General features: G+C 40.3%; 1 protein-coding gene across 3 annotated transcripts in view; it reads right to left on the bottom strand.

Annotated features, from left to right (window-relative positions):
* Positions 1 to 520: 520 nt before the first annotated feature.
* Positions 521 to 11401, bottom strand: part of LOC125457911 (G-protein coupled receptor 55-like) — a 32067-nt gene continuing 21186 nt past the window's right edge. Inside the window, exons 2-3 of one of the 3 annotated variants that reach the window (XM_048542696.1) lie at positions 10835 to 11099; positions 521 to 2543 (exon numbers count right to left, since the gene is read on the bottom strand). In XM_048542696.1, the coding sequence (XP_048398653.1) occupies positions 1571 to 2530 (960 nt within the window). In that variant the 5' untranslated portion in view covers positions 2531 to 2543; positions 10835 to 11099 and the 3' untranslated portion in view covers positions 521 to 1570. Of the gene's footprint in view, positions 2544 to 4972; positions 5019 to 10834; positions 11100 to 11401 lie in introns of those variants that run through there. The other 2 variants (XM_048542695.1, XM_059650857.1) reach the window with 2 other exon arrangements.

The raw sequence follows: 11401 nt of genomic DNA, 5'->3' as shown, positions 1-11401 counted from the left end.
GGAAAACTTTGTGAATAAAATGCATTTTTTGTTTGAGAAAATAAAACTGAAACTTGTTATTCTTGGGCCTCGTTTGTCAATAGAAGCTTCTGCCTATTTAAAGCAAGTGGGTCAACAACTCACTTTGAAAGGAGCCAAAGGAATTTCCTCCAAATATTAAATGTTGCCCTAGGAATAATCTTTAAGCCCACGGCCAGCATTAAGAGATGGAACAAAATAAAAGGAGCTGGAGCAGATTATAAAATGTTAAAGAAAATTGACCCCAGAGACAGTTTGGAAGGAACTTTATCAAATCTGCAAAATTCATTTCTAAAACAACTCTTGTGACTCTTTCAACAAGATATAGATTGAGATTAATGTACTTCCTGCTTTGCCTTTACTGTTATTTTTGCAGATTGAAAGTCTGAACTCACTTAACACCTGTCTCCAAACGAAGTTAGTACGCGCGTTTTGAATTCACAGTCACTTTATTGTCGACTAATGTTCAGAGACAATGGCATCACAATACAATTTTGTTCCATTGGTCTTTCACAGACATTCACAGCATCAAGGGCAAGGGAAGCTTTGGACGCACAGCGGATTGACCATTTCACAAAATTCATACTCCACCTCCTCATTGCCCACTGTACCTACAGTTAAGAACTGTGCAGAACACAGAAATGATTAGGAGTGCAAGGGATAGCCATCCACATGGCTGCGAGCTGGAGCTGTGGGGTTATGATGTCATTCCGAGGTTAAGAGGTAGTACCCTTGTTCCTGCGTTCAAGAGTTCAAAGAATGGTGGCATAGTAAGAATGTCACTGGATTTAGTTATGCAGAAGCCCAGGTCAATGATCTGGTCAGATCCCAATCCCTCCATGACAGTGAGTGGAATTTAAATTCAGCTAATTAATAAATTGAATTGATTCAATAAAAACCCAAATTGCTTCGCTAATGCCCTTTAGAGAGGAAACCCACTGCCTTACATTGTGACACATTCCCAGAAGCACAACAATAGGTTGTCTCTTGGGAACGACTATTGTTCTCAATGGCAATTAGAGATCAGAAGGAAATGGTGGCCTTAACAGCAATGCCCACATCCCACAAGAGATTGACAAGAAAATCCCAATCCAAAGACTGGAACATTAAACCTAGAGTGACATTCCAGCTCGGTACGCAGAGAGTTCTGCACTGCCGAAAGTGTCATCTTTCAGATTGTGATGTTAAACCAGTCTCTCATCAACACTTAAATTAACACATGGTGCAATCAAAAAAGAACAGGGTAGTTCTCCCATTGTTCCAGCTCCTGGGCAATATTTACCCCACAACCAACAACACTCAAACTGGTTGTCTTCGATCACAGATCTTGAATTCATTTCAAGACTTAGTCAGCTGTAAAGCACTTTAGGACTCCCTAAGACTATGAAAAGTGCTACGTGAATGACCATTTTTCCCACTGAGAAAGTGCAGAATAGGCTGGAGCGTACAATGAACTAACCACATAATCGATGAGAGTACTGTCCAATAAAATGCCAAAGGCAAAGTGTGTAAGAAGACACAAATCTCATGATACAAGATGTCCTGCATCTGGCTAAACACTCACATCATTAACTGAGAAAAGGGAAACCAATGATCTTTTGGTGCGTAAGCCTTGGTCCCGAAATTCCTTTGCAACAAAATAGTAACAAATGGCATCTAGGCAACAGTTGACATTGGCTAAGCACATGGCTCCTTGAACAAATAAACTAATACTTCTTCGTGTCGAACAGTAATCTTGACCAATGATGTCCTGCCGCACTAAAAACTGAAGAAAGATGCCAATGTGGATGGGCACAAATGAGCAAATGAAGACAGCCAGGTTGGCAACAATAATTCTGATGCAGGCCTGGCAGTTTCCGGAATCCTCACTTTGCCTCTGCATCAGTTTCCTGACAATTTGGATTGAACAAAAGACCATAGCAGCCATTGGGATCACAAAGCCCAGCAGCTCCACAAAGGCGATCAGACCCGGGTTCCATGACTTATCAGAGAATTTATGGAAGCAGATGATGGTGGAGTTAGTGGATTCTGGGCTGTCATGGAATCCATAGACAGGAATGCTCCCCAACCACACAAAGGCCCAAATGACAAGGCAAATGAGCATGGTGTTTCGGGGGCACCGAAAAGCCCTGGCCTTCAAAGGGTGAATGATGGCAGCATAGCGATCAATGCTAATGGAGGTGATGATGAAGATGCTGGCGTACATGTTGACAAAGTACAGTGACTCCACAAAGGAGCAGAAGGCCACGTCAAAGGGCCAGCCCTCATCCTGGTTAAGCATCTTAAAAGGAAGAGAGAACAGCAGCAGGATGTCTGCCAGGGCAAGGTTGCTCATGTAAATGGTCGTTTCAGTCCATCTCTTGATCTTGCAGCAAAATATCAGGAGTGCCAGGAGGTTGAAAGGCAGTCCCAGGATGAAGGTGGGAATGTAGATCGCCAGAGACATCATATTCTCCTGTTCGCTCATGTCAACCTCACAGAGATTAAACCTTTTCTGGTGGTCCAGATCCATGGCTTGGTTAATTCTGTAAAGGGAAAGAATGCTTAGAGTCCAGCCACTTTCTTTCAATCACATGAGGTTAGAAATCTTCGAAATTGATGTTACTGTACAAAGAAAACAGAGAGACCGAAGGATTCAGGTACATAAACTATGCAGTTTGTATCACATGTACACAGAATGATAGAGAAGGCATTTAGCACATTTGCTTTCATTGCTCAGACCTTGAGTGTAGGAGTTGGAATGTCATGTAGACATAGAGGACATTGGTAAGGCCTCTTCTGTGTCCAGTTTTGGTCACCCTGCTATGGGAGGGATATTATTAAGCTGGAGAGGATTCAGAAGAGATTTACCAGAATGTTGCCAGGAATTGAGGGTTTGAGTTATAAAGAAAGGCTGGATAGGTTCCTACTTTTTTCACTGGAGCACAGAAAGTTGAGAGATGACTCTATAGAGATTTATAAAATCGTGAAAGTAATAGAAAAGGTGAATGGCAGGTGTCTTTCCCTAGGGTGGAGGATTTCAAGATTAGGGGACATTTTTTAAGGTGAGATGAGAAAGATTTAAAGAAGACATGGGGGCAACTTTTTTATACAAAGAGTGATTCATATATGGAGTGAGATTCCAGAGGAAGTGGTAGATGTGGGAGCAATTACAACATTGAAAAGACATTTGGATAAGTATGTGAGTAAGAAATATTTGGAGGGATATGGGCCAAGCACAGGCAAGTCGGGTTAGTTTAGTTTGGCATTATGGTCAGCATGGCCTGCTTCCATGCTGAATGACTCTATGCCAACAGGCTACTTAATCACTTATAAGCTTGGATATTCAGATAGCACAGTGTCTTGAAGCTATCTCTTCACTACACATATGTAATTGCTCCCTTTGCAGGTGCTCATAAACAGGAGAGAAGTTTAATTAAAATAGCAAAGATAGGAACGTTGGGACGGGTTCTTGAAGCATTCAATCTATACCATTTTCTTCTACTTTCCATTGTATTTCACATCTCATGTTGTGTGCTGGGCTGCACTGAATAAAAGGCTGGTGGAAGCGCAATCTACAGCAACTTTAAAAAATGGATGTTGGATTTGGAAAACAAGAAATTTACAGGCCTGAGTGGGGAAAAGAGCTACTGGTTAGCTCTGTTAAACTGCAGGGAGAGTCACTGTGGTGTGAATGGCTCCTTCTTTGCCATAGGATTCAATGATTTCCATCTCAACAATTATTCAAAATTTGTCGATAATCACCCATCAGCACTTTTCATCAACTGTCAATTTTTATAGGGATTGTGAATTGTAAGCTTCAGCCCGAGACATTACAGATGGATGCTGTCAAACACTAAAATATCTGTTGAATTAACCTTGGTCAGCAATCGATATTATTTGCATAAATTGCACTTCAATAAACTTGACAATTCCTTTGTTCAGGGAAAATAACTATCTACTGTAACTCCATGCTTAATTCCTTTACAGTATAAATTAGCTGTCTTAATCTAGGTTATCCTCCAACATCCCCAACCCATACCCAAGTGGATCAACAATAGTTAAGCAATTGCTTCCGCCGCTTCTTCAATTAGATGCGTAGTTTTGTGTGAATGGGATGTTTGTCCTTTGTAACAAGTAATAAATTAAGAATTAATTTCATCCAGTACAGCAACAAAGGCAGAATACCTACTGAGTGATCAGCCGAGTGAGATTAACAGGCAAAGTGAAGCCAACAGTCTGAAAGGCTGGTAAAAATTGAAGCTCATTCGGCAAAATAATCTGGTATCAGACAAACTACCAATCTGACCAATTTGAGATTCAATGGCCTGAATAACTGACCTAACGCATGTGGGTGGAAGGTTTGTCTTGTTTTTGTAGCTCACAAAAGGGCAGCCGAGATGATAAACCTATTGTTTTGCAGCTACTTTTTAATGATACGTTTTTGCATGATTTTTATGCTACAAATTAAGTAATTATGCTACTAATGATATAGCTGTATGTTTCACTGCTGAGGTAGTCCAGTTAAATATGTAACTTCAGGATTAATTTTCTTTTAATTTCATTCCAACCGCTTCTTACTCCCAGTCATCTCTCCAGCCTTAATCTCTCTAACAGACCTCCTCTGCTCCTGGCATCCCCTGAAATTCAACTCTTTCACTCTGTTGAATTAGTCATAGTTTTACAGCATTTGTGTTCGAGTTAATTCCATTTTTGTTCAGAAACCTCTGAAAATGTCTCAATCTACAAATTCAAAAAAGGTGGCACTGCCAATTGTGTGTATTGCATAACATCGATGATACTCTTATCGTCTTTGTGCATGCATTTTCTCCAGGCCTTCTCGAGTCTTTACAGCTCACTGAAAATGGGGGCTAGATAAACCTGTCACTCAAAACCTGCATGTCAAGCCAACTTCTAAAACACAGACAGGTGCTTAATTGGAAAAGATTGTTTCTAAATACATAGGTATACTTACGGCATATTACTCACTGGAAAGCTTGCCAGAAAGTGGATGGGTACACCTCGGCCAGCCTTGTATAAATATGTCTTCTAACACGCTTGATAACACTAGAAATTCTAACCACATCCTTTTGCGCCTTGCCCTTCGAATTTGGTTGTTCTTGGCAGAAGTCTTCTTCGTAAGTCAGGAGGGTGATTCTCTGCAACATTCTGCTGGATTCGTTTTCAGATAATGTCTGATTTCTATGTCTTTTTGAATAGTATTTTCTTGTAAATGTTTCCGTCATCCTCCCTTCTGCATAGCACACTGAATCATGTCCATTTTGCAGTAATTCTGAGTTCAGAATTAATCTTTGGCTAGAACCAGCCTCAGCTCTTGTGCCCGGCATTTTTAATTCTCTCTGTTAACCAGCTCAGGACTTACTTGGACTTGTAATATTCCTGGCGTGACTGAGAAAAGCTTAGTGGTTTACAGATTGACTTCATGTGGGTGTAAGAGAGTCATAGCAGCCTTTGAAAACGAAAGAACATTTTGAGAATATTGTGCCCCAACTAGACAGTGAAACTAGCAGCAATCTGTGGCTGACACTGAATAAAAGGAATACAGAGTACTGCATCAAGTAAATCTAGCTTACGCCTGACTGCTTTCAGACTGAGCCCATAAAAGGAACAGCAAGCACTAGTAAAGCAAATTTGCGCCAGTAAAATGGAATATTTTAACAGCGTCTCAAGAAGCAACCAACACAGGACACCTACACAGATGTGGAAACTCCTTGGAAATATGGTAATGGGGATTAAAAGCAGAATTCATTGATTTTCTGCTGTGGAAAGAAATATAGTCGGACTGTTACCAATATTTTCCATGTTTCAAGCAAACTAATGATCTACTTGCAATCTAGAATTGTGTTCTTTTCAGGTAGGTGTTAAAGCAGTAGAGTTGGGAAAATGAGGACTTCAATTTTCCATACTGAGGGAGAAAAATGCAAAGTGTAAAGAAGGTGGAGGAATTCCTGAAAGGCGTACTAGAGAACTTTCACAGTCAGTCTGCTCCCAGTTCAACGAGGAAGGAAACAGAGATAATGGGAACTGCTGATGCTAGAGAATCCAAGATAACAAAGTGTGAAGCTGGATGAACACAGCAGGCCAAGCAGCATCTTAGGAGCACAAAAGCTGACGTTTCGGGCCTAGACCCTTCATCAGAAAAGGAAGGAAATGGTGTTGGATCTGGTTCTAGGAATAGTAATGAGAACGTATAGAGTATGTTTCAGAGCAGAATTTTGGGAAACAACAATCACAATGCTTAGAGTAATTATGGAAAAGATCAAGGAATAATGAGAGGTGAAAGTACTAAATTAGAAGAGCATTAATTGTAGTGAGTTGGAAAGGGACCTGTCCCAGGTGAATTGGAATCAAAGACTGGTAGGTAAAACAGTACATGAGCAATGAAGGGAAGCCTTCAGATTGTTTGTGAACAGGCTGGACATATTCTCACAAAGTGGAAAGACCTCCAAAGCCGGTGCCCCCAGGATGGCTGACAACATGTAACAGAGCATGTAGGCTTATGACATATGTATAGTTTCATAGAACAGCAGGAAATCAAGCAGGACACAAAGATTTCTGAAGAAGGGTCTCGGCCCGAAACGTCAGCCTTCCTGCTCTTCTGATGCTGCTTGGCCTGCTATGTTCATCCAGCTCTACACTTTGTTATCACAAAGTATTCTGGTCAGCTAGTAAAGAAAATAAGAGGGCCCTAGGAAAAAAATCTGTATGAAAAGGTTAGAGACTAACATAAAAGTTAGAAGGTACATGAAAATGAACACTGGAACCTTTTACAAATGAATAAATAGTAAAAGTCTATTCAAAGGAAGGATAAAACAGTTGTACGGCAAGTAAAAAGGCATCTCTTGTTGTGAAAATTATTCAATGAGTGGTTTTCATCTGTCTTCACAAAATAATAAAATGCTGCAAATGTCACAGTCAAGCTTTAGTTAGAGAAGTTGGATACAGCTAGATTGTAGGTGGGTCCTTAAATGGCTGTCAGCTCTCAAAGTAGAAGAGATAATGGGAACTGCAGATGCTGGAGATTCCAAGATAATAAAATGTGAGGCTGGATGAACACAGCAGGCCAAGCAGCATCTCAGGAGCACAAAAGCTGACGTTTCGGGCCTAGACCCTTCATCCTCCAAGATAATAAAATGTGAGGCTGGATGAACACAGCAGGCCAAGCAGCATCTCAGGAGAATATGGTCTAGGTGAATATGGTCAGGATGAAGGGTCTAGGCCCGAAACGTCAGCTTTTGTGCTCCTGAGATGCTGCTTGGCCTGCTGTGTTCATCCAGCCTCACATTTTATTATCTCAAAGTAGAAGAGTTGCTTGGCCAGATTTGAATGCTAGTTGGTTGAAGGAAATAGGTTTGGGAACAGTGGAAGCTTCAGCCATAATCTTGTCATTTTCTTCAGCTGTTGGAGCGACATTAAGAGTTACAAATGATACCTTCCTTTTCAAAAAAGGAAGACATGACGAAATTTAATCAATCTCACGTCAGTGTCAGGGAAAATTCCAGTGTCAATAATCTGAGACAGGATCAATTATTACACCAAAGACATAAATTAAAGCTGGGATGGATTTGTATAAGCTAAACGATGTCTGACTAAATTGAGCTTTCAATAAAATAAGGGAGAGGATTAATTCAGGCGGTGCAAATGATGTTGCCTAAATGGACTTTCAAAAGCATTTAACATATTTAACTTGCGTGATCAAAGGGACTAGGCAATACGGCTATGGAGTTGGTTAAGGGACAGAAAAGTAACCAGTAGTGAGCAGTGTCTTTTCAGATTGTAAAGATGTACACACTGGTGTTTCCCAAGGGTCAAATATTAGGATGAGTGCTCTTTTTGACAGATTATACAGGGCTCAAGTATATAGGGTAATATTTTAAAGTTTGCAGCTGACTTAAGACTTGGAAATGTAGCAAACAGTGGTGAAGATAGTCATGGATTTCAGGAAGACACAGACTAGAGAAATACCCACATACAAACAGATGAAATTTAATGCAGAGAAGTGTGAAAGAGGCGTTTAAAAAAAAGAGGAGCAACAACATAATTGAAGTAGTACAACAGTGTAGAAACAGGGAGACATAATGATATATGTGTGCAATCTTTTAAGGCAGAACACCTTGGTTAGGTTGTTGAACGAAATGGACGAAAAATCCTTAGCTTTATAAACATATTGCAGTTATTGCTAGAGAGGGGAAGTTATAGCTCCCATCTTTACAGCACCGTAGCTAGGTACTTAAAGAAAAAGATATGAATAAAGAGGTGTTTTTTTAAATATCTTCTTGGAATGTGGAACTTCACTGGGGATATTACAAACTATTGTCCGTTGACCGCAGTTTTATGAAGGGCAAATTGTGTTTGAGTTTTTCAAAGATATAAAAAGCAAACTGTATAATTGAGGTCCTGTAACTGTTGTACATCTGGACTTCTAGAAGACATTTGTTGAGGTGTCACACAATAGGTTAACATGCAAAATAAATTCATATGGGGTAAGGGGTAATCTATTAGTTTGGATGGAGGATTGGCTAACCATCAGAAATTCAAAAAGTAAGCATAAATGGGTCCTTTTCAGGTTGCCAGGCTGTAAGTAATGGTCATCACATGGTTTGGTCCTCAAATATTTGTAATCTATATTAATGACTTGAATGCGGGGGTAGAATGTACTAAAGTGAAATTTGCACATGACACTAAAATAGATGGGAAAGTAAGTTGTAACAAAGAATCAAGAAATTTATGAGAGAATATGGATAGGTTAGGTGAATGAGCCAAAATTTGGCAGGTGTAGTTGCATCTGAATAAGTGTGAGATTATTCTTTCTGGTTCGAAGAATGAAAAGGCGACTTCTGACCTAAATGTAGAGAAATTCAAAATGCTTTGATGGAGGCATCTGGGTTTCTTTTTTGCATGAATTACAAAACGCTAGAGCGTAGACACAGCAGGTAATAAAAAAAACGCAAGTAGAATTTTAGCACTTATTGCTGACGGAAAGAAATTTAAAAATGAGGAAATGTAGACGCAACTGTACAGGGCATTTGTAAAACTTGAGGAAGGACGTAATTATATTGGTGGCAATCTCAGAAAAAAATCTCTAAATTGATTCCAGAGATGAAAAAAGAAATTGATCAGTTTTGGCCTATACTCACGCAAGTTTAGATGAATGAGAGGAGATCTATTGAGTTTTATAAAATGCTAACAGGGTTTGACATACCGGAAATAACACGGATTTCTCTTTGTGGGACAATCTAGAATGAGAAGCCATGGTTTTAGGATAACAGGTGACAGATTAGAAATGAAGATGAGAGGGAATTATTTTTGTCAAATCGTAATAAATCTGCGGAATTCACTACCCCAGAGTACGGTGGATGGCAGGACAATGAATAAATTTGAGAAAAAGGTAGGCAGATTTTTAATCAGAAATGGGTTGAAGGGTTATGGGGAACTGACAGGAAAAAGGAGTTGCGATTGAGATGAGATCAGCCACTACCATATTAAATGGTGGAGCAGGCTTGAGGGGCTGAATTGCCAACTCCTGTTCCTAGTTCTTAAGTTCTTATCCTTAATTGCCATTGATAAGGTGGTTGTTGTTAAGTGAGGACTCTGGAGCAATCTTGCAATGGCGTCACAAAGTCTCTGAGTATAAATACCAAATGTGGATGGGGTTAGAACAGTCCCTAGGTACACTGCAACCTGGGAAGGCTACATTGTGAGCAGCAATCTTCCAATGAAGCTCAACATAAGTTTGAGAAACATTACTTGCTTTCCGCACAGGCATTTTACAGCCTCTAGGACTTCCCCTTCAGTTCAACGACTTTACAGCAGGACTTGTGCCCTCCGTTTTGATTATACACCACCACCCCTACCTGTCCAGCCATTTTCTGTTTGTGTCTTGTTGGCTTTGCTTTCAGCAGAGTGGGCCTATTCTCTTGTTTTTCATATCTATCCTCTTAAATTCATATCCGTATGTTTCCTTTACTACCAATAGCGCCCTTTTTTTTCATTTTGCTCTGGGTACCCCACAACCTATTCCACTCAGTCCTCCTTCCCTCTATCAACAGCCTAGAAAATACCAGTTTCCGAAATCACCCTCTCAATTCTGAAAGAAAGAGCCATGCCAGAATCAAAATGTCAACTCAGTTTTTCTTTCTCTGCCATTTTGTCATTTTTTAAAAATCTTGGATTCATAGCAATTTGCTTTCATTTGAGTGCTTTTATTTAACTATTGTTTACAAACTAATATATCTCATGATTTGTATTCAACACGGCTATATGTGGTAACATACAACAGTGCCAGATTGACGTCTAAGCCTGAAGATGGCCTTGATTTTGCCTTGTCACCAATTTAACTCTGAACCCAAACTTATTGTGAAACAACATGCTAAAAGTGTGGCGAGCTGTTTTTTTGAATCGCTGCTGTCCACGTGGCATAGATGAACACACAGTGCTTTTAGAGAGGGAGTTTCAGGATTTTGACCCAGCGACAGTGAAGGAACAGCAATATATTTCTAAGTCAGGATGTGAGTGACTTGGAGGGGAACTTGCAGGTGGTGGTGTTTCCAAGTATCTGCTGTCTTTGTCTTTCCAGGTGGGAAAGTAAATTTTTTTAGATGGTATGCACTGCTGTTACTGTGCATTAGTGGTACAGGGAGTGGTTGTTTAATCTGGTGGATGAGATGCAGATCAAGCAGAATCCAATGTTCTGTATGGTGTTGACCTTATTAAGTGTTGGAGTTGCACTCATCTAGGCAAGTAGAGATGCTATCAAATTTCTTAACTGTGTAATGAGAAAAAAAAGCTTTGAGGAGTCAGAATGTGAACCACTCACCACAAAGCATCAAGGCTCTAATCTGTTCTTATACCAGTCACAAATATGTGGCTGGTTTAGTTAGTTTTCTGGTGAATGGTAAGCCCCAGTATCTTGATAGTGGAAATTCGGCAATGGTTTTCTGTTGACAGTGAAAGGAAGGTGGTTCGATGCTCTTGTTCAAAAAGGTATTAGCCTGGCTCAAATGCAATTCACCACTTGTCAACACATTGTTATCCAGGTCAAAAACATAAAGTGCTGGAGAACACAGCAGGTCTAGCAGCATCTGTAGAGAGAAAAACAAGGTTAATAGTTTGAGTCCAGTGGTCCTTCATCAGAAGACACACACGCGCGCACACACACACACACACACACACACACACACACACACACACACACACACACACACACACACACACACACACACACACACACACACACACACACACACACAAACGCACACACACACACACACACACACGCACAATTCTAATAGAAGAAGCATTGCAAAGGGAGCTGTTGTACAGGACATTGGTGAGACCACTCTTGGAATACTGCATTCAATTCTGGCCTCCCTGCCCTAGGAAA

Source organism: Stegostoma tigrinum, chromosome 14 (genome assembly GCF_030684315.1).
Source record: "Stegostoma tigrinum isolate sSteTig4 chromosome 14, sSteTig4.hap1, whole genome shotgun sequence".
Lineage (NCBI taxonomy): Eukaryota > Metazoa > Chordata > Chondrichthyes > Orectolobiformes > Stegostomatidae > Stegostoma > Stegostoma tigrinum.
The sequence above is the reverse complement of the archived record's forward strand: the minus strand, read 5'-3'. Positions and strand labels throughout refer to the sequence as shown.